Source organism: Stegodyphus dumicola, chromosome 3, assembly GCF_044657685.1.
Source record: "Stegodyphus dumicola isolate Sdum_Otavi_A_Nest chromosome 3, ASM4465768v1".
NCBI lineage: Eukaryota > Metazoa > Arthropoda > Arachnida > Araneae > Eresidae > Stegodyphus > Stegodyphus dumicola.
Window position 1 is genome coordinate 90,451,948 of NC_140770.1, and position 24,985 is coordinate 90,476,932.

Genomic DNA, 24,985 nt, shown 5'->3' on the forward strand with positions numbered 1-24,985 from the left:
ATCCAGATCCAGACTATCACTGTTCAGGAATTTTACTTCTTGGCCGCTGAAGCGTCATTAACTTCTGAATGCTTAACAATATAAAAGTTTTTTGGAGTAATAATAGGAGATTAATATGAATTCATAGTATGATGAATGTCATGTTAACTAAAGTTATTTAAAACTAAAACTAAAATGTATTTAACTTAAAAGCAGCAAAACAACGTAACTGCATTCACCCTTTCCTTATTTCCTTATCTCTAACCTTAGTTTTAAAGTTAAGAAGATGATAAAAATTTTCGGATACCTGAGTTATTTTATGACAAGGAGAATTGCAAGATGTGTTAAAAGCGCAAGTGACTATAGTTAAAGCCTTTTTCTTCCAAACGTATTTCAGAAAAAAAGAAAATTAAGGGGCTTTTCAAATGCTTCTCAAAATTCATCACTACCAGAATTTGGTGAATGGGTCCCCTAATTCCCAGTTAAGCCAGTATATAATGTGTTTTCTCCCTCCTTTCGGCTTGCCTTCGCGGTGTAATTGGAAGCATACTCGACGTGTGGTCCAGGCTTTGAGTCTCGGAGAGGGCACTGCACATTTTTCACGTTTCCAGCATAAAAAAATCCTAATGACTCTACAGATTCATCTGCTGAATAAAATGGAGTGTTCTGAGTACATTCTCATAAGTGTCTGTAGCAAAAACAAATAAGAAATGCAATCTTTTCGTATGCATTTCAAGTAAACTGTTTAAACCAACTGTGCACATGCATTAAACTAACTGTGCACATGCATTGGTTTAAGTAGACTGTATACTTTGAAAATTTAACATTCGTGAATTATAAGCTTTGATTCAGTAGATCATTGAAGTCAGTAGATCATATAATAGAGAAACATGCGCAAGTCTTCATGCACTTTTGGGAAGAGAGAATTAGAAATATAACATGAATGTGTTTTAAAAGCAAGATAAAGTTAAATATAAACAAAGATGTGTAAATAGAAAGTATGTAAAAATTATATTTACTAAACATAATTTGGTGAATCCGTTGAAATAAACGTAACACGTGTAAAATAAACGTTGTGATGTTTTCGCAGATAGAGTTTGGTGAATCCTTTGAATAGAAACAAAGCGTATACTTGTCGGTTACTGAGGTAGCTTTTAATTAGTTTGATTTGCGATGAAGATTTGCGTAGACATTGTTTAGCGAAGTCTTGAAAGTAAGATGTGTAAAAGAGGAGCTGTGATGTTTTGCACGGTTTTTCAAAAAATTAGCAGAACCTGTATCACTTATTAGAAGAGAAAGTTTTGTATATCTGCGATTTAGTAGTAGTAGTAGTAGCATAAAAAATAAGAAATATAATATTCCAAACAAGATCGTATAAAATGAATATTGTATTGCTTTTAAGACTATTTTAAGTTGCAGAAAATATTATCAAAGAAGGCGTTAGAAGAAATTGATCTTATGTTGATAGTCATGCAAATTCCAACTTATATTTTGCACAAAAGTAGGAAAAGAAATATATGTAAGCCTGAGTTGAATTTTGGAAAACATTAAGTGTAGCACTGGTAAATATTTAGCATAAAATAAAAATTATGAAATAATTTATGTGACAAGAAACGTTTTAAAAGGGGTTTAAAATAAAAAATTACATTTAGGGAAAATAAAAATATAAAAATTTACTTTCTAAGTAAAAAAAGTAAATGTTAAATATATAAAAAAAAATAACAAAAAATCAGATAAAGTTTTTTTAAAAAATTTAAATTTGTAAATTACATTTGTCTGTGTTGTCTTGGAAGACAACTTAGGCTACTCTTACTTTCTTATTGATCTTCGAACCGTGCGAGAAGAGTTCTAATCATTGCTTGCTGAGTGAGGAGACTCTCTTGCCAAGAGAAATCATGAGCTGTAGGAGGATTTTGCGAGGATGTTGAGTGTTGTGGTTCGAAGGTATTCCTAGGGATGATAAGATCTCCGGTGATTTTGACTTCCTCATGATAGTGGGTGAGTCTGGACATGTTTCTTTCTGCAAGGTCGAATTACCCCGGCTAGTATCTGAACGGCTGTTGAGGTGGTGGAGAAAGCTTAGATAATTTTCAAGAGGTTGATCCTCTGGATTTGAGGAAACTTTTGACTGCCTCTTACTGTATTCGACATCCAAACTGGGCAACCATATAGTACCATACATTCCAATTCTTGGAGATATAATTCTTTCATTAGGCATCGTTTTAAGTTGCAATTGTGATCAGCGATTCCGTTAATATGATTTATCATTTTGCTTGTTTTGTTTTTAATTTCAGCTAGATGTGGTACCTATGTGAGTTATTTACCTAATAGAAGCAGAGATATTTAAAGGTGTCCTGTCATCGAAGTGAGATCTTGTACCATTTAATTCTTGGTGGGTTGTTCATTAATTTGCTGCCATTTTAGAAGATTATCACTTTGGTCTTTTCTACGTTAAACTGTAATTTACATTTCTTGCTCCAGGCTGTTATTTAGGGCTTTGTGAGTTTTTGCTGTGTAGTCGTTCTGTTGCATCCGCTGATAATCAGGATGAAATAGTCCTCGTAGGCTTGACTCTGAACATTATCCTCGAAGTCTATATTCAGAGCAGCGTTAGCGATGATGTTCACTAGGATAAGACATATGTTTGAACCCTAACGTGCCCCTTTGCTGTAACTCTGTGTGGTATGCGCGCTGTCTCTTGTGGGGATTACTTGTCGCTTACTGAGGTAGCTTTTAATTAGTTTGAAGATTCTTAGCCACCAGGCGATCATTCATCTCATTAATTAAGAAATTTTCAAAGTTCGTAACAAAAACGTTCAAAACATCCGGCCTATGAACACACTTTAAAGACGAATGAAACGATTCTATTTTTGAAGCAACTTTCAAACAAAATTTTCTTAAGCGTAAAGGGTTATTTGTAATAAGTTTCCTGTTATTCGTATTTAAATCTAAGTGACAATTCCTAATCAAAACATATCGATGGTCAGAATGAGATTCTTCTCCAAGAGTCGACTTCCCAGTTGCCAACTAAGGTAAATTCGAGAAAAAGGTCACTCAATCACTACTGACCGAAGAGACAAAAGTTGGCGGTGAATCTTCTGTATTAAATAAAATCAGATTTTTGCTAGAAATAAAATCAAAAGTTGAAATTTCCCTATCATCAATATAATCAGCCCCCCAAATAAAATGTCTCGAATTAAAATCGCCCCAAAAATCAAATCATCAAATTAAAAAACCACATTTTCTAGTTTATACGAATGATCCTGAAGATCCTAGGCGGCGAGAAGTAGACCGACACAATACCAAGAGGACGTTCATCGCCAAAATCTCTAATAGCAACAGTAGTGTGTTACTTATATGCACCGGAATATAATCAATATCCCTTTTTAAAAGATAGATTGCAGATCTTCCGTGTTTTTCAGATACCGACAACCATTCCCCCCGAACATGTCCTGGAGAACCATTAATCAAATACGGTTTCAGCTCAGTAATAAAATCGTTATTTAAATTCAAAACTGACTAAATCGGGGAAAACTGGCAAACGGCGGGAACACAATGGTTAAGGTTTACATTCAAAATTAACGTAAAAAATCACAGATATACAAGAAAAATAATCGTGAAAATAATACAACATAAAAACGAAGGATCGATCGCCAGAAACAAACAAACAAACAAACAAAAAAAAAATTAAAAGAAAAAATTTCTAAAACACTATAATTTACAAGGGTTAAAAATCAAACTAAATACATACAATACAAAAATACTCAAAAACAAAATCACAACAATTTCAACATACAAAAAACACAATTACAAATTAAAGTCTAAATGTGTCTGAAGAAAACGCATTTGTTCCTTAAACTCAGGGCAGTCCGAGGAACCGGTCGGATGACAACAACCTGTATTTCTACCAGAAACATTATTCATCGTCGTACAGTTCACACAACTTCTTAGAATTGCAATCTCTAATAGGATGGCCACCCGCACAATTTCCACAACATGTCTGATTGGGACAGTTCTTGGCCGTATGCCTAAACATTTAACAATTCATGCATGGCACCGGGCGGACGCATAACTGCAGAGCGTAGGAACGCCACCCCGCAACACAAGCATGTTCAACTGACTGGAGTTGGCATTTTGCTGACATCATTATTTCTCTTATTATTCATTTCAAAAAAGAGGCTTCATACAATCACCTCTATCACAGACACAATAACGCCTAAGACCTTTTCCAGCTTGTTCAACAGAGATGGAATTCATAAATAATAACTTTAAGTCTTATAAATCAAGTCTTCTGGGCGCGAATAACTTTTTTAAGAGATGGTTCACTGCGAATCGAGTCAACAAGTTCGGTAGTTTCATACGCATTTCTCAATTTAAACATGATTCCGTCATTCCGGCGTGGAACTGTACGCCTTGGGACCACGTTTAACTTTCTCAATGGAAACAGATTTGTAAGTACTTCAAAAACATCAGTCTGCTGTTTTACAGGATTAACAATTATTTCATTTCTTCCTCTTTCAAGATCGAAATCTTCATCACTAGGATCGGAGTAGATAGTGTTGGTTACAACCCTCTCTTTAATAACCAAAATATCATCGTGTAAGAGATTAATTTTTTCGAAGTTATCACTTTCATGACTCGATCTCCCCTCATCCAAAATTGGATGGACAGAGTGTGTACTCACGTTCGAAGACTCCACTGTCCTAAGACTCTGATTCGTCGCCAAGTCATTGATAAGTTCCAAATTATGCACCAATCCATCGATATAACGTCATCCCACTTTCTTGGAACGCATATTCTTAATTATATCAAGAGTCTGCTTCACATGAGACATGACAGAAAGACCAACATTGCTATTCAACGCCTGCTCGGAATGTGAGATTTTCGACTCATCCGAGTCGGAACCCTGAACGCCGGAGTCAGAAACCACATCCGTAACACAATGTTCTTCAATTTGAACAGTACTCATATCACAAGACATAATAAAAATTGAAATTAAAAAAACAAAGGAAAAAAAAGGGACATCACGCCAAAAAGGCGATTTATCTACGTAGTAAGAATACAGGGGGAAACCACAGGAACACACGCCAGAGATGATTTAATTCCCTATTTACCGATTATGTCCCTATTACCAACTCCAAAAATGGAGAGTTACAAAGCTTAACACTAGAATTACAGACCTAACACTATTTTAAGATACCTGTTTTATCTACTCCCAAGCAGGGAGATTAAAGTACTCCCAAGCAGGGAGTATCGCACCAAATCAAAATACCATTTACCTGTTCCCGAACGGGAGTTTCAAAATACCAGAATTTAAACTCTAAATAAACTTAGATCTTTTAATATAAATATTTTAACGCATACCTAAAATTAATCTTAAGACCTATAAAATCTGTAAAAGAACCCATGACGACCGCCCTCCCCCCCCAAATGCGACACCCTAACAATAAGACAAAGGACGACCTGAAAGATAAAGTGTTTGTGTTCCCTGACAGTATGACAGTAGACAATAACACAGTAAAAACGACGCACACATAAATACAATTAATACATACAATTACAAAGAAAGCATGTTCGATCAAAGGGCGGTATCACATCAAGTCATGTGGATGGAAGGACACCACTTCTTAATTTTCAATTCTTTCCTTTTCCTCTCTCTTCTTTCTTCTCAAGAAGTCAGCAACGTCCTTCTCCAGGGCACTCTAGATCTGAAGCAAACTCACAAGAAATCACAATTAATATAGCAATGCACAGTAAGAGAGCCTTTATTTATACCGTCCCCCAGCAATCAGCCGAACCAAGAAAATCACTGAGGTGACAGCCGAACACGGTACCATCATGTGGGCGAAGTCCGGCCCATCCAACTGTCCAAGGGACAGTCACAATGACCATAGGGTACCGAACGCGGTGATCAGCGGTCGGTTTGAGAGAGAATCGGTTTGAACGCCTAACAAGCAGATTGCCTTCGAACCTCTTTCATTCTTGATTAATGGAAACTTTCTTGGCAAGTGCTTTCGAAGTAGGTCGTCTTGCGACGGTCCAAAAATTTCACCTGAAGCGTCGCAATACGAATGCCTTCGTCTGTCCCTCATAATCCTTACCTCGTACTCCAAAAACCAACATAATAAAACCGAGGTCCTATTCCATTATTCCATGCACCATTATTCAGGCGTCACGCCTGCTTTGAGCACTTTAATTTTTTCAAAGTAAACTTGCCGGCCACCCAAGACAACCAGTGAAGATCACCAAAGGAAAGCAGCTAGTGTATGATTTTAGAAAAGTGAATTTACTTTATATAATAATATTATGTCTTTTAATAAGAGGCCCGGATAGCTCAGTCGGTAGAGCGTTAGGTTTTTTTTATTTTAACCCAGCGGTCCAGGGTTCGAGTCTCTATTCGGGCGGTTGTTTTTTCTTTTTTTGAGGGGATATGTTGCGCTCTCCTAATATTCCACTGATTATTAAGTTGAACAAAAATGAGTAGCTCAGTAATCAGTCATAATATTACAAATGTGATTTTTATGCAGTTGCAGGAATAGTTAACACTTATCTCAGTAATCTCAATGCGTAATTTTAAACAAATTTTTCTCTGTATATACTATTTAAAAATCGATGATTTAATAAAAAATGAAATTTCTTTAATTTTTTTTCCTTATAAAATTATAAAGAAAATGACTATACTAGTTTCCCGTCCTCTTTATCAAGTTGATAATTTCTATTGAACACTTTTAAAGTTTCTTTATTCATTTTTTCAAATCTAGCATGGAAGAAAATTCTTGTTCACACAAATAGGTTGTGCAAAAAGACAATAAAAATTAAATTGAATAGCTTTATTTAAAATGCCTTTAATTTTTTTTTTTTTTTTTTTTTTTTTTTTTTTTTTCAGCTAAAAGTTAGCAAGTGTGTTATTTTTGAAATCTTCAGTTAGAGTCCAATCACAGGAAATTTCTATCAAATCTTCCTTTTCTTCATGACATAAAATTTCAGGTACATTTGAACAAAATGGATTTCTAATCCAATTTTCTTTTTCCTAATCCTTGGAAAAATACATGTTGAAATTATTTATCAATGAAAAACAATGATTGTTAATGTCGGATGCTAATTCTTCTCTTATTTCAAATCATTTTCGGTTAGACAACTTTCTAAAAGTGGTAAAAAGCTTAAAATATTATTATCCAAATATCTGATTATTACTTTTTTATCATTGCATTTATTTTATCTCAAATAGTAAATAAATTAACACTTTGTCCTTGTAATCCTAAATTTAATTCATTTAACTTAAAATATCAGCTAAGTATGCTAAACGCGCCAATCATAATTCACTAAATAAACATTTTACAATTCAAATTTTGAATCACAGAGGAAAATTTGAAGTTCTGATCGTTCAAAAAGACGATTTAAAACTTTGCCTCTGGATAACCACCTTACTTTCGAAATTTAACAAAAGCGTTTCATGTTCACTGCCTATCTCTTCGCATAAAATCGGAAATGGTATTTGAAGCATGTAATCTTTCACATATCAGTGTCTAGATACTGAAATGGATCCGAAAATGTTTATATTAGATGAAAAGGGAAGCCGGTATGAATAGTTCAACAACCAGATATGCATGATTATTTCGTCCGGAATTTTAAATTTAACTCTCATTATTGTCTCTTATGCTCACCAGACGCCGAGGGAATAATACTCCTAAATACTGGTAGTTCGTCTTAGTTCTCGACGAACCCGCTGACTGCATAGGCACTCTTTGTTTTACCCAAGATTACTATACTACAAGGCTTGCTCTTCTCGACGAAGGTGAACAGCGTGATGACTGCGACTCGTATGTCTGAGTAGGTACATAAGATACGTCACTGTCTCGAGCATCGGAAAGAGAAAGGTTTGACCTTAAATTGAATGGCCTTGAATGACATTGCCTACCTGCTAATCTTAGTTTTTCCCGTGTGTAACAAGAACATGAGCCAGTTTTCCTTAGTTCTCCGTGAAAACATCGCTTCTCTTAGGCAGATAGCCCTAATGTGCTTTGCATAATCTAATGAATATAAGCCATTAATTCATTTTATTGCTATTCAGTTCAGAAATATAATTTTTATACGTGTACAGAAAGTTTATTTACACAAAAACACAGATTTTGTATAAATAAACTTAACTTTGCATGTCGATTAAGCATGGATCTTTTCCATATTTGATTACCATGCTTTTTTAATATTAATACACTCAAGTCAGATTCTTTGGAAATACGTAAAACATTTCAATAAAGTCAACTATTTTCAGGTCTGAATTTTACTTAAATCTTCCTTTAGCAAATATTCATTAAAGAAGAATTCGTATTTACTATTCCTCTTATATCATTCTATAAAAGATACGTTAAAAAAATTATGGGACTTTATATTAATTTGCATCCATGAAAAGTTTCTCGCGATTACATAAGTGATTCTCAGAATATGAGTGTTTATTATTTGTTCGCCATTTAAAATAGGGTAGTAAAAGTGTTTCGTTTCATATGACTATTTTCTTGTGTATCGCTTTCAAAACGGTACTGCCACCTCTATATAGCCTGTATGCCGAAGCAAAAACCTTGCTAACGGTCATCTGATAAAAAGTGATAGGCATCTTGTCAACTTGATAGCTCCAGCCGGGAAAACATGATAAATATTTCGGAACCATTATGAAGTAAGGTTTTAATTTCATAAAGCATGGATTTAATTTTCATTTCTGATTAATTAATTAAATAGACCATGAATTACAAATCGCAAAATGCAAAATCCTTTACTTACACAACTGGACGACACTGTTATTATGTTATTACTAAGTGCCATCTGGTCCAATGGTTTATTACTAATATTGATGTTGTCGTAAAAGCAGTATACTAACATTAACAACTGTTAAAACCATGCTCTACTATTTTGAAACAAAACTGCAAAATCTGCATTTTTTCTTTCAATACTATGTCAGTACTGACATAGTTACAAAAATGCATCTAAATTTCCCTGAACTTAGAACACAACATAAAAATCAAAGTTTCTTTATGCGATTATATACGCACTTTCTGAATTTTACATGAAAAGTTTTAAATAATATTTTAAACAAGTAACGGGGCTAAACAAAAACTATGGTGTTGAAAACCATTGAACTCATACAAGTAGGTATTAATTACAACTTCATCAAAATTAATTTGTTTAAATACATTGGATTTATTTATTTATTTACTTATTGTTTAATTAGAGTAATGTTTTTTATCATTCGTAAACCGAAATTCAGACAAAAAACTTTCTGCCACTTTTTCCAAAATATTACTAAACACCTTTATTTCTTTCAGCATTCGCATTGTATTTCCTTAGGTTTCATCGTGAACAGCTAATTTTTTCATAAAACATGTAACTTGTGTCATTAAAAAAAAGCATATTATACAAAAGTTTACACATGTAAAGTCTAAATTGATTTCAGAATAGTACTATACCCCATCCCAAATATATTTTTTGAAGTCTTAGGTGTGGTAATCATTATTATACAATTATTAGGTACGTTTCTACTCCAGAAACAGCGATTTTCTATTCTCAGCATCTGAAACTAAATTATCATCTAAATTAAACTATCCTGCTTCTTTCTAATGAATTTGATCACTGCACAAACGAAATCCATCATCGCTACTAGGATGCTTGGATTTTTCGGAATTATTTCACTCTTGAAACACATAACGGCAATTATTTTTATTATGATTTAAAATGTCTTTTGTTATCATACGTGTACTTACTATTCAGATAAAGGTGGAAACACCGCTGTTTTATAGCATCAGATCAGAAACGTTCGATGACTAATACTAAGTGGTTCTTTCTTATGCTTCAGCGCTTACTAATGATAATTTTGATGTATGAGATCAGGAACAGGAAGGGAATCAAGAAAGATGAACGAGGATGGAGCGGAGAGTGGAAAAAATTAAATAGGGAGTTGGATCAGAAGAATTTACTGAATCGAACTATTAACTCCGTGGACTGATTTCCTTCAAGTGTAGTTTCGAGATTCCCTAAAACCTTTTTCTGTTGGGAAGTGATAAGAATTAAACTCACTTTCAACATGGGATGGACATTCTTTTCTCCCTTAAAAGGCGAACCGAACTTTCCTGCCGCGTTTCCAATAAAAGCTGTGGATGGGTAAACGCTAAAACAGCTATCCCTCTTTTTTGATGAGTCAGCGTTCTCTCGCTCAGTAAAGTGAATTGGTTTTTTGAAACAGTTCACGAGGGAATAGCCCATCTCTAATTTAGAGATGCCAGTCTTCTGCATCAATGTCTGAAGGTAACGTCTGGACTTAAGGTAATGTCTGAGCACGAGAATTGTTAAATTTTCACATCTTAAGATTATGATTTTAGATAACAAATCTGTTACGCAGAAATATCTGCGAAATATTTCCTCTCCCACTCAGTTTTCGGAAATTTATTCGGAAATTTTCCGTTTTTATTCCAAATAATTATAAAATGAGATTTTCTTACATAGTTCAGCGTAATGTAAATTACTAACATAACTATATGTATTACTTGTTATTAAGAGAAAGAAATTTATTTATGATATTTATTACACAATGCTTGAAAGCATATTCACGTAAAAGTAAAATAAGGAAATAAATGTATGTCCAGAAGATTTCCTGATTTATGAATTTCTATGAATCGAAAAAAAATTTCTTAAGCTAGGCAGCTTGCAAACGATAATGGTATTAAAAAAAACCAACCTTTAGGTCAAGCTTAGCTTACGAACTACATGTGTGGCTGCAAAATATATCTGTAGTTGGTAAATTAGAAAGCTGTAGCAATGAGAGTTTAGATTTACAAATGAATTTTCGCGAAATATGAAAACTGTTATATGATAACTGTTAAATAAAATTTATCTCATGGAAGCTATCTACTTTTCTAAAGATTAGAAATAACAGAAAGCATAACATAAGCAACTTGTTTCGAATTGCTAAACGGAACCTACGTTTTCAGTTATTTTAGCCATTTAACTCCTAAGTCTGATAGCACATAATAACGTATATTTCGTTTTGATAATTTGTACAAGTTCCCAAATAAAACTAAAATTTGTTAGAAGCTTCGTTATTATAATTCCGTACATTAAGTATCTATATGAAAAAATATTACATTTTATTAACTATATCAAATATCTTTAATAGTCTGATGATTTTATTACTTTTCTTTATCATACAGTATTTTAAATCTTTGACATAATTTTCATTTTCATATATTTCAGACTTAAAACACATAGAAAATAAGATAATATTCAGAAATAAGAAAATTGTATTATTTTGTTAAAATAGCCATAATATTAACTATATTAATTTTTTCATAATACTTGAACCTTAGTCGTGTTTCAAATATAAAGCTATTTAAACGCTGTCTTTCAGAGCCGGCGCGAGACCGGTGCTCTACTATAAGTTTTCAGATATCTTATTCACTCGATTACTATTTGACAGATCTGAAGCTGAATCTGTAGCTGAACACATGTCATAAAATTAGTTTTTACACATTTTTATACTATATCTAAGCATTACCAATCTCGTAAATAAGCAGTCATAATAGATAAACTTTGACATTATTAATAATAGAAAAGAAATTTAAAAAAATAGATAAAACTAAAAAGTTACATATGGCATATAATTCAGCATTTCAGAAAATGCTGAATTATTTTCATATTTGAAACAAAAAGAAAGCTCAGTTTTAGCATGGAAACTCAGACGAACTATAATAGTTTACCTGAATATTAATTTGAATTAGGATTATTTAGCACGCATAACTTTAACTGCTTTGTTAAGTAGATTTAAAACATTTAAAAGGCGTATTCAGAATTTAAATTTTTTTTAACCTAAAATTTGTTTATTTAAAAATTTATGTTTACAAACATTAATGAATTATTATTGAGCCTTATAGACTTATTATCATACTAATAAATCTGATTTTTATGTCAATTTAATTATAGGAGGAATTAAAAAGAGTACAAACTTTTGTGGCAATTTGTGCATATGATGTGTTGAAAATATGTTAACTTGACCGAAATGTAGCAGGATTTATTAACATTCTTTCAAAATTGATGACAAATCCATTGCTAGGCTAAAGAAAAATTTTCAAAGCTGTATTTAATTAAAAATTATGTGAAGGTAATAATGAATCAAAAGATTCAGTGACCTAGAAACGCTTTCGCTTCAGAATGATATTGCTTAAGTATTAGATACAGAAGAGTTAATACCCGTCTTTGCTTCGAAAAAGATACAGAAAAATACGTTTTAATATGTTATGTATATACTACAATTAATTCTTAATAAACTGAAAGCGGATTAAAAGGTCAATTTAAAAAAAAAAGTTTGTCTATTATGAAAAAATGGAAACATTTTGTCACAGATAAAAAATAAATATAAAATTGTCAACAGAAAAAATATTAAAACGGAAGAAAAGTGCATGAAATACCAGCAGTGATATAGAATTTTTTAAAATTTATTACGTGACCCTCTTATTAGGCAGTACGCGGAAAGGAGGGGATGGCCCGGGGAGGACTTTTTAAGCAAAACTGGCTCGTATACACGAAAATGTCTATGCAGCGCCAGGACTCTAAACCTTGACCAAACTATAAGGGTTCAGCGGCTTATATCGCTCGGCTGCCGGTAAGCCGACTATTATAGAATTTTAGAAGCTGTTTTTCTGCCACAACATTTCTTAATTTAGCTGTGCGTAATCCTATGTAAACACTGTTAAAACAATCATTCGTTAAAATTTAAAGGTAAGATTAATCGTAAAAAAATAGTAGTAAAATCAATCGTAAAAAATAGTAGTAAAATTAATCGTAAAAATTCGTCAAATGAACAGCCATTAAATCTTCTATTTCCCACTGACTCCTATCGAAATACAAGAGCATTGTAAATAAAAATATTTATCTTTTTGTTTTGAAGCGCGTTCTTTTTGTTTTAAATATTAATTTAATTTACGCAACAACATGAATTAATTCTTCAGATTAAACCACTTGAAAATGCTAGTAAATTATTAATTACAACTTTCTATGAATTATAATAAGGATTTTTCTTTTTTCCTGTGTTTTTTAATTGTTTTCGGATTAGCCGTTTACCTCGCTTCCGATATTACCCTAGTTATATATATTCATGTCTTCGCTTTTTCTTTTAATACATGAAGTACTACAAAGATATTCATCATTTTTATTGATTCTTATAACTTGTTATTTTTTATCAAAAACATAAAATTTTATATTTTTAATTTGTCAAAATATGTGTTTGCATCGGTTTCAGTTATTTCAATATTCTGTATGCAAATATAATTTTTTTCTTTTATATTCATAATATTACTATACTGAAATAAAATCGTTTTAAAAAGAGTAAAATATCCTTTTAAACAATTATTTAATTTAGAGTGGGGGAGGTGATTATATAACATTCGTGTTAAGGGGCGGCATCCACTCTTTCAGGGCGAGTAACCCTGTTTGAGAAAAACTGCCTGTTTGAGAACCTTGAAAAACTGCATACTGCTTCGTTTTTAGACAGGATATTGCAATTGGCGCCGTGAATAACCATTGGCGTTCAGTTGGCGCTCTTTGCGTGACTGTAACAGAACCTTGACTGACGAGTTTTTGATTCCGGCAACCCTGTTTCTCCACTCCCTCGTCAGACGTGCCACGAACAAGTAAACACAACTTTTGAAAGGATTTTTTTTTTTAATGCTACAGCTGCCAAACTTTGGCTGCAACGGACGTACTGTATGAAATGTAACGAAAAGTACAATATGTAATTTTCCTAAAGTTAACAAGAGAGAAAAGGATTGAAATTCTTAATTTCGGAAGCCAAAATAGTGTTGTTCGGTGCAGTTAGTTGAAGTGTCCTGTGATTTTTGAGAAGAGTGTTTGTGGTCAGTGCAGGCGCATGTGTTCGTCTCATGGACAATTGGAGGCGGAGGCGCTTTACGTGGAGATGGCACCCCAGCCGATCGAAGATGTAACTGACGGTGCAAAACCGTGCGAAAGATCGAGATCGGGATCGTGCTTATTTTCGGTGTGTTGATCCCAAAGCTATTGAGTAAGTATGGCTTACCGCACGGTCTGTTGGTTGACAGTGTCACGCCGGACATTGACTTCGAGGCACTGGATTGGTTGTGTGAACGCGGGAGCACGTGCATTTGTTTTCCTGTTTTAGGATTCCATATTCTAAAATTAATTCGAATTTATTTTCTTGAAATTAATTGTATAAATTTATTGAGTTATTTAAAAAGACTTTGCCAGTAAAAATGCAAATGATATAATTGTATACAATTAAGTGTTTTGGAAGAATTAACATTTTATAATTTTAATAATTTTTGCGTAGTGAAATTTTGTTTCTGCTTGTTACTTTTGTGAAAAATATTATTTATTAATTTTAATTCATTTAGATGAGCGAAAAATTTAAATTTAGTCTTGCATGTATTTATGAAACTTGATAAATGTGGAATTATATCAATAATAATATTAAATAATCGAAAATAAGCTCATTAATAAAACTTTAATTTTAAATCATCGAAAAGAAGTTTATTTATATTTTCAAATTGTGGAAAAATATTTCGCAACTGCATACTTTTAAAAACGGCTCCTATAGCAGTCTTATCCGCACAAAACTCTTCCGTGAGCGTGAGCACTTCCGCTAGTATGGGAGATGTGCTGCCACCGAAAAGGCAAACTGTTGTAGATCGTTTAAAGCGTAGATTTGAACTTTATCGTAGACACCAAAGTGCCTGCTTACCAAGGTATGAGCAAGCGGCGAATGGACTTTATGAAGCTCAGAGACAAGATACCTTGTTACTAAAACAGAGATTTTTGGAATCTAAAGCCAAAAAAGCGAAGAATAATAAGAGCGATCATCATCGAACTTACAAAGAATCTTCTGCAGACGGTGCCAAAACTCAGTTGGTAAGTAATGTTTTATATTGTCAAATTTTGATAATTCTAGTTAGAAATATGCATACACTGCTTTATTTTAATTTTACCTTTGTGCAATATTATAGTGTATGATTTTGTATTAACAATATATGGTATTAGAATCTGTCATACTTGCATAATAGCGTATTTCTTCTTCTGGTCACTAAATGAATGAACGAACTGATAGTCTGCGCCTCGATACATAATAAATATGATCTTAAAACGGCTTTTTCTTAAATTCAACGGTAAAATTTTCTTGCAAACATTTTTAATTAATGATTGATTTTAGTTTGTTTATTTAACCGCGAAAACCAGCCAAGCAACCAGTAGGAATGACATTCTATATTTTTGATTGGGATTATTTAGATTAAAGGCATTCGAGGGCTATAAGCCTAAGAGAAGGGATGCCTTTCGTGGAGGATTTTATAAGGGAAATTTGCTTGTATTCATGTTGCAATGACGGAAACTGCGTGAGCTTCTGTATAGTCAGTTCATTTGCTGAAGTTTAAACGCGGATCAAAGTACCAGTGTTTAGCAATTTTAACCGCTCGACAGCGGGTGGGTACTGATATTATTGATGCTTCATTTGATTAAATTCCTAACTTGCCTGCAACCAAATGCCTCAGACCGCCGTTAGACTTCGGTTTTATTCCCGACGAGCGGTTCAACTGCCTGGGGTTAAGATGCAGGTAGTAAAATTGTATGCTTATAAAAAACGTGAAATGGATGTACGTTTTATTTTGTAATGATATTCATGCATAAAAAGCAATTCGAGCGTAAATATAACAGAAATGTAAACAGAAATAATTATTTTATAAAGTACAGAAAATATGATTGCAAAGTAGTCTAATTATTGCATTTAAAAAATAACAACATACTGCTAAATATACGTCGAACATCAACCGTGTTTGTATAGACTGTTTTCTTTAAACGACGTCATTCAGTGTTAAAATTTTACGCAAGAATTTCTGATGATATAAAATGCAGTACAAATTTGTTTATTTAGATTTTAAAAACAAGTTGTTTTTTATAATTTTAAGAGACATTATGTAATAAGGCATTCAAAATAGCAAACACTAAAAAAATACTGAAAATTTGTAAATATGTTTAAAAACAAATATGAAAATGCCCAGAGATATTCAGCAATCAAATAAAAAATGATACTTTGTTAGTATAGTGACAGAAAAATTCATTTACTAAGTAATTAATTATGTCATCATATTCTGTTTGGTTCAGTAAGTCGGTTTCAGACTTCCTATCATATATGTCTCTAAACAATATTATATGTATATTTTAGTAGATAATTTTTTATCAGAAATTTGAAAATGAAGTGACCTTTTTAATTAATAAAAAAGTCTCCGAATTAAATTTTTCTTAAAATTTTTAACGAATTCCAAATTTGGGTTTCCAAGTGCCCATATTCGAGTGGAGGACTATGTTACTCAAAATTTGATGACTCTAGGTATCGTCGTTTTTTCACAATGCGAGAAACCTATATACATTCATGTGGATCCTTCATTGTTTAGTTTCTTTAAATATAAACTTGTTGGCAACAATTTGAAAAGTGATACAGGGTTTTGAGACTAATAGCCCTTCTGCTATAACTAATTATACTAAAATACGCTTATTAAATTTTAATTTAGCTTTTCAATTTAAATTATTTAATTACTTTAATCAGTATTTTTTAATTATTTTAATAATTAATCATTTAATCATTAATGATTTTATTAGTCATTTTATTTATTTATTCTTGTGCTTTTTTCCTAAGTCTTCTATAGGGCTCCGGCACTTCTAATTTTAGAAATGTGTCGGTGGCGACATATAAGTGCCGACACCTTTACGCATGTCAAGCCCTATTCGCAGTATAAAGAACGCCACAGTTCTGTAATCTTAAAGCTGTTAAGATGGTCCTAACTTATATATACCAACACTCTTGTGATTTTCATATTTTAATTTGAAGAAATATGTTGGGATACTCTTAAGAAGGTTTCTATCGTCGCCGGCACCATTATGACAAAACATTATTTTAAAGGATTTCTGTACTTAATAAGTCGATCTGTAGTTTATCGAGTGAAGTTACTGATTTATTGTTACTAATAAGTTGTTAGCAGTAGTTTACTAAGCAGAAAAATCAAGGAACAGCGCTCCGACGAAAAACGAGAGTATATAGCAAGGTTTCCCAACCTTTTTTCTTGTATCGAATCCTTTTAAAATGGTTTTACTCATCGACCTTAAGTTTTTCTGTGTAATATGCAGCGTACAGTGTACTCATAATACAGATGTGTTGATAAAAATAAATCAAAACAATTAGACGAAGAATATGAATAAAAGTAAAAAAAAAAAAAAAAAAAAAAAAAAGCTTATTAACTAGGAAAGAAGAAGGGAAAATCGAGAATGATAGTTCTTTAACAACTTTTATTTTGGGATGTTTGTCTCGGATGACTTTTGAACTCGAAAACTTAGCGTACCGATGTATTTTGTTTATGACTTAAATTTGTAGTATTAAATTTATATCGATGAGCAATTAATTGTCAATTTTATTATTATTATTATAAGTCCAAAGGGGCTTTGTCCCAGAGGGACTATTATTTTCATTTTGCGATTTTGCGTCGAATCACTCTGAATGTCCGTTTCACTTTTCAAATTGTTGCCACCAAATATTATCGCCCTATATTATATTTGAAGAAATTAAATAGTAAAGAATATGCATAAATGTATGTATATTTCTCGCATTGTGATGAAACAACGGTACGTAGAGCCATTGAATTTGGAATGACGTAATCCTACTACGAATATGGGCATGAAGCCCAAATTTGAAATTTGTTTTATTACCGATTTCATATTTTGTAATACTTTAACGAATTTTTGATTGACTAACTCAAGGGTTTCAAAGCCAGCAATGGCAACGTTGTATAGATAAAACATTTTTATCTCCAGCGGATGAGACGATCTATCGGAAATTCTAAGATATGCTCAATTTAAAATTATTTTGCGATATTATTGCTCTTGAACTGAATTTTATGGTTTAAGTGTGAAAAACATAATATTTAATAAAGGTGCCACACAAAACGTTAAAAAAACGCTCCTTTGGACGTAATTTAAAATCTAAAACCTTTCAGATTTTCTTTTTTTTTTTCCTTTGTGATCAACGAGACTTTGTGCCAGCTGGTTGCCGGCACGTATACAGCTACCGATTCCTTAACGGTTATTTCAAATTTTATCAACACACAGGAGGTCACTATCGTCACCGTTGGGAACTAGATGGGATGTGTATATAGGATGATCTGAGGTCAAATGACAATAGCAGTTATCATAAATGGTGAAACATTAATGTGGAATTGCTTGGTCCACATGAACCATCCTGACTAAAAAGCTCCAAAAATATTTCTAACGCTTTTGTTCATAAAAGTCCTTACCCGACCTTTATTTTCGCCGTCGTTGGTCGTAAACATGTACTTCCAGTTACAAAAATGCTTTAAATGACACAAAGATTCATGTTTTCGTATATTTAAATTTACGAAAAATATATTTGTATAAAAGACAAAATCTAATTTTTTATACGTTTTCCCGGTCCTTATGCTTATTTTAAGAATGTTATAAAATAAACGAAAAAAAAAAAAAAAATGACACCGACAAAAGTTAACAGACATATTTAATTTCAAAAGTTACGATTTCTGTTGTCACTTTCAATTTGCATTGAGGGGACGGTTAATAAGTTAGAATAAGTCGCTGGTTGTTTACCCCTTTAAATTTCATTCAGTGATAGTCTTCTGTGTTTTATTACTGCCTTTAATTTATAATTTTGTTGCATTTAGTATGCCAAAAATTTTTCACGCAAGTAATTCATAAGTATTGAGACGCTAAAAATTACATTAATAATATTCTCATGCAGTGTTATTAGTTTAGAATCATAACCTAATAATCATGCTAAAATAATAATAATAGTAAAAATAGTGATGCAAAAATTATATAAAAGAGAACACAAATAAAAAAAAAATCTGAAAGCTTTCAGATTTTATATTACGCCCAAAGGGGCGTTTTTTTAACGTTTTGTGTGTTGCCTTTATTTATTAAACATCATGTTCTTCTTCTATCTTCTATTTATTAATCATATTATTTATCACTTCAACAGCAATATCGCGAAATAATTTAAAAAGAATACCGTTAGAATTTCGGATACACAGTCTCGTGCGCTGGAGATAAAAATGTGTTCCTCCCCATACAGTGTTGCCATTGTTGGCTTCGAAATCGTTGAGTTTCTTAATCAAACACTCATAAATGCTTTACAAAATATGAAATAGATAATAAAGCAAATTCCAAATTTGGGCTTCCAGATGCCCATATTCGGGTGGAGACGAACTTTATACAAAATTTGATGGCTCTAGGTACCGTGTTGTTTCACAGTGCGAGAAACATACATACGTTCATGTAGATTCTTCATTATTTAATTTCTTTAAATATAATACAGGGCTGTAATATTTGGTGGCAATAGTTTGAAAAGTGAACCGACATTTATAGTGAATCAGCGCAAAATGCCAAAACGAAATTAAGGTACTTTTCCGTTTTGTCGGCGCAGGCGATAAAGTCGCCAATAATGGTACAACCGAAGCCAAACGGAATATTCTCGCCATGGAGGTAGGAAGTAAACCTTTCCTACCTCCATGATTCTCGCTGGTAACCTTTCACGCCTCATTTTCAAAACAAGTCGCAGCCATTTCCTATCAGATTGAGTGTTTCTTTCAACACAGGCATACAATTACATAGAATTTTTACCAGATAGTTCAGTTTTATGCCCTAAGGCAATTCGCGGAAATTAAGTCAATTAGGATGCAATCACACCGCTCACCCGAAGGCGAAAATATAGAAAAAGCAAAGTCAAGGGTTAAATTCATGAATTCTGATGAGAATGCACTAGCAAAGTAAAGCACTGCGGTTTTACATAATTTCTGAGTAAGCTATTCGTACGAATTGAAATAATTCTTGGATTTAAACTTGTGTTTCAAATTAAGATTTAACTTGTAATTAATGTAGATAACTACGAGAGAACTAGATTTTTGTAGCGTAGTTTACGTGAGATGAGATCATTTGAGTCACGTGATACGAACCGGCGAATCAGGATGTTGAATCATGAAAGCATAGTAAATACTTAATGTCTTTTTACAAATTTATTGTCTTTATTTATTGGCTTTTTACAAAATTTTAAACGATATTAAAATGTTTATGCCTTTAAAATAAAAAAATTCGTAGAACTAACATTTATTAACATTTTTTATGTGTATACTGTATGTTGTCGCCACTAAAGTCTGCTTGGCGAGATTTGCACTGGCGAAACGGAAAAGTACCGAAATTAATATCCCTTCTGGGCAAATTGCCCCTTTTAAAAAATCCATTAAACTAGAACTATTTTTATTTAAATTAATGCAAATTATGTTACTAGTTGACTACGAACCAATATTGCCATTTTCTTCCAGAACACAAGTTCTGTAAAATTCTGTAAATAAGATCTCCATTTCGAAATAATATATATATATATTGATCAGTGCTTTTCATGATAATCTACACATAACTGCATGTTACTCATTCCGTTAACAACAGAGATGTTTTCTCTTAACTGACATTTTTTTTTTTTTTTTTATTATATACAAATGCAAACTCCTAGCTCTTCAGTTTGTGTTCGGCCACTGAATATGATTTGCAGCTTTAATAGCAAGTATCTCTCTCGATTACATTTTGTCTTACGAGAGTCACACTTTTTTAATTTTATTTTTCTAGAACGAGTAAAAAAATTCCCTAAAGAAAAGTATAAAGACCGGGAGAAGGGATAAAAAATTTGACTTCGTAATTTTTACAAAACTAGTATTTTAGGTTTTAAAAAAAAAAAAAAAAAAAAAAAAAAAAAAAAAAAAGATTACTTAGATTATTAAAAACGTTTTTGTGATTTGAAGTATGTGTCTAACACCAACGCTGGACCCGATAAGGACTTTTGTGCACTATATATTTGGACTATATATTTGTAAATTCTTTACCAAAGATTCTGTCGAGATAAGTCTCCAGCCTTAAGAACCTCTAATAATTTATGTGCTTTTAATTTCGGTTAAAGTAAATGTTTTTATTTATGCAAATTTTTAATTGTAAAAACTTAATATATCAAGTTATATTTAGTGTCTTTAAAATTACCATATATCATTAAAGTAATAAATTTGGATTATTTTATAAAAACAGAATAATTTCATAAAAGTAAAATAACTTTGAAGCAAATATATTTTAAATATTAAATTATCGCAATGCTGATAAATTGTAGAAAGTAATATGAAAAAGATTATAAGGAATGTTCATATGTAACCAGGATTAATTTAATTGAGTATAATAAAATAGCTTATAAACTATTTTTCTGTGTAGTCACTTTCCCCACAAACTTGCTGCAGCGTCCAGGAAGCTTCTTAATTAGTTAATTAATTAACATTCTTAATTCGCCCTAAAAGTCTTTGTACTACATGTTAATCCCAGCTTCCCTCCTAAAAAGTTCTTTATTGTTTTTGTTGTTTCTAATCTTCTTGATCTGAACCTACAACCAGATCAGATCTTTGAAGTTTACCGTGCCAGGAGGCACATGTTGCGCCTGTTCGTTGGTTTAGGTATTGAGCAGTTACTAGTTAGCAGTACGAATTTGCCCAGCTCTGTCTCAGTTTTGAAGGATAATCCTCCTGGAGATCGATTTAACGTCCTGCCTCCTCTTTTTCCTTTCCATCAGTATCTCGAAAGATTTCATCTCGGTAGTATTTCAAGTGTTCCACGCTACAAAGACATGCCATGACAAAATCCACGCCTTTCTCGGAATTCGAATTCGAGCTTTAGGCTATGACTGTCTACTTTTCTACCACAACGGAAAGGCACTTAGGTTAGCCAAAAATCGACAGCTTAGGGCCTTCAGTGTTATATCTTACCCTGCTCAAATAGTTCCAATTACTCTCAAATTAGCCAAAATTTGACAGCCTAGGACATTCAGTTTTAGAGCTAACCCTGTCACTTTATAGTGAAGTTAACCCTGTTCAGATCGTTCCGATAGCTTTTTAGAACTACTACCGTATTTGACGGCACATAAGACGCACTTTTTTTCCTAAATTTGGTCTCAAAAAAGTTACCTGGGTCTTATACGTGAAGGACACAGTCTTATACGTGAAGGTAATTGCATTCAATTATTGTTTATTTGGCTTTTACGAAACGTGAGAACTAAAAGAAACCACGCTATTGAAACTTTTTTTCTCTGTGTGTGGCCGTCTAAATAAGGGTGCGTCTTATATGCCAGTGCGTCTTATATGCCGTCAAATACGGTAATCTTCTTAAACTCACTAAGTTTATTTAAAAATTAAAATTAGATCTTTGACAGGTAATATGCCTTAAAATCCAAAATGCTAAATTATTCTACAAGGGGTAGGGCCGCAAACTCCGGTACCCTGGGGTCTGACACCACTCTACTGGAAGTCTGAATCTAACGATGATTCGCCGTGTAACGCTTCTGAACCTCCTACTACGACATGTTGATTACAGCTTATAACAGGAGTAATGGAAAGAGAAACTAGCACTACTATTGACAAATTCAAACATGTGTGTCTTTAACCGTTGAGCCATGATTACATTAAACATTTTATAAGGTCTGGGCATGAAACTACCTGTTCATATTTGATCATCTTTCATATATCCCACAGGTAATTAAAAGCGGCCGTAATAAAGTGTTTTGATTAATTAGCAATGGGTATTTGAATTTGAAATGCAGTGTTATTCAATGAAAATGCGTTTTACTTCAGACGTTCCATAGTTATTTCATATAACTGAAACGGTATGGATGATGAATAATTTAAGTTACTAAATACGTAATTAATAAAATTTACGAAATAATGTTTATTTATATACTTTTTTTTTTAATTTAAGCGAAAAATAACATATTAAATGTCAAACATATGTTTAAATTATTTTCCTTTTTTCCCGCATATTGAAAAAGCGGCTGTTTAAAATGGTTGAACTTCCCATCTTTTATATCTGCATTTTAAAACTTGTCACTTTGTAGTGAAGTTATTATGAAGCGTGTTTTATTTTTATATTATTCAGTTAATGTAATAAACACAATTTTCTATATTCTTTTATGGAATTTCAAAATTCTAATATCCTGAAATATCTGAAAGAGATAAAAAGTCATCAATGAAGCGATACTATAAAATTCTTTTTAAATTAGTTCCGTTTTTATACGCTTTTATTTAAGGTAGCTGGTGTTTTTCACTGCGGTCAAAATTTTGCCATCCAATTTTAAATTATTCCCTGATAAGTTATCGAGCTCAAATTTTGTACACACATCCATTATGGAGGACACTAACAATGTGGTTCAGCGATTTTTTTAAAATTTAATTTACATTTTTTTAAAATGTAATATTGAAATATTTTTTTCCTCACATCTTTCAATGGGCAAAGTGAAACTGTCAGAGTTTTACTATCAGTACCATCGGCTAGAACGGAAAAAATATTTAAATAAAATTTGTATGAGATTTTAACATCATTTCTGGTTATTGGGCAAAATTGCTAGACTTTTTCGTCCATTTGGTGTAACCTAATTATTCCAAGTAAAACAGTGATTATTCATTGTTGAAAAGTGATTTTTCAACTGAATAATTTTACTGATAAAAAGTCCATAGAAATTAAAAGGAAGAAAATAAAAATATATATAAATTAAAAAAGTAAGCTTTTATTTAAAACTCATAAAATTATTTATGAACTAAAAGGAGAAAAGTAATTTTTCATATAGTTTAATGGGAATCTACAATTTTATGTCACAATAATAAAAGCGTGGGCACCTAAATAACAAAATCGAATAATGGAATTCTAATGTCAAAAGTATAAGTCATTATCTTTATAATTTTATCAAGGCGTTCCCACGCTTTTATTATTCGTGATACAAAATTGTAGATGAATTTTTTAATAAGAGTTATTTAATCTTTTGTTCCTATTTAAACTGTATGATAAATTTTTTTTGTTTGGTTTATTACTTATTTTATGAATTTCAAATAAAAGCTTATTAAAAAACTTTTTAATATATATTTTAGTAATAATTTACTATAAAGATTACAGTAATTATAGTCTTCCTTCGTACGAATCCGCATTTTATTTTATTTTTTTTATGCATTTCTAATGCTGTTTAATAATTAACTAGTTTTTCAAAAACAAACAAACAAACAAACAAAAAAAAACCTTTCTGTTTTAATACAGGCATATTTAATTTCGTTTTTAATAGTATTAGATCGTGGCGGGAACTGTTAAGGAATTGTTACGGGAACTGCGTTTCCGTAACATAATTTCATAATTTTCGGTCTGTTTAAAGTCTTTGCAAAATGTAAGAAGAACAAGCACATCGATTGGGACAAGGGAATGAGCAAATTACTTATGCTTTATGTAGTAATGTTTATTAGAAACCCTTTAAATTCAAACAGAAAATTCGGTTTTCTTTTGCGTAACAATAAGCTGGTGAATGAATCCAGTTCCCTGTGGTTTTCTAGATAAGCATGAAACTTTCTCATTTGGAACTCCCATCGATATGAGAGAAGAATTTTAAGCAAACGCAAACTGCCTGTGCTCCTTATGTTCATCAAATATGTAATGCATTCTTATTTACTCACGATTTTCTTTTGTACATAATGTGTTAATTTTTAAAGTTTTGTGTCTGCAATTGCAAATACAGCGCATTCCACTAGAACTTTATTCTTCAGATCTCATTTGTGCCTATGTATCTCCAAAAGAGTGTTTCCGAATGACAGCACCTTATCAATATCAAATGCTTGAATAACTTTTCTTAGATGATGATTTTCTCCTCATCGACAGCATCTACTGGTTAATCTCTTACTTGATGCCAGTGTCTCAAAGCTTAAACGCCTGCCGCATCATGATATTATGTGTTCTATATATTCTGTGTTTCTAGGATGGAAAGGAGAGATTATTTCGTATAATACGAATATTCCAGTCTCATTCAGTAGCCACCTAGAACAAACAACACCTAGAATAAGGGTTATTTTAGGAAGAAAACTTCTCACAA

The 24,985-nt window shown here is 32.1% G+C and overlaps 1 protein-coding gene across 2 annotated transcripts in view; it reads left to right on the top strand.

Annotated features, from left to right (window-relative positions):
* The first annotated feature begins 13,622 nt into the window (after window positions 1-13,622).
* The window catches only part of LOC118183027 (uncharacterized), a 138,361-nt gene continuing 126,998 nt past the window's right edge, over window positions 13,623-24,985 (top strand). For both annotated transcript variants that reach the window (XM_085813057.1, XM_085813058.1), the window contains exon 1: window positions 13,623-14,901. In XM_085813057.1, coding sequence (XP_085669183.1) covers window positions 14,641-14,901 — 261 coding nt within the window. In that variant the 5' untranslated portion in view covers window positions 13,623-14,640. The remainder of the gene's footprint in view (window positions 14,902-24,985) is intronic.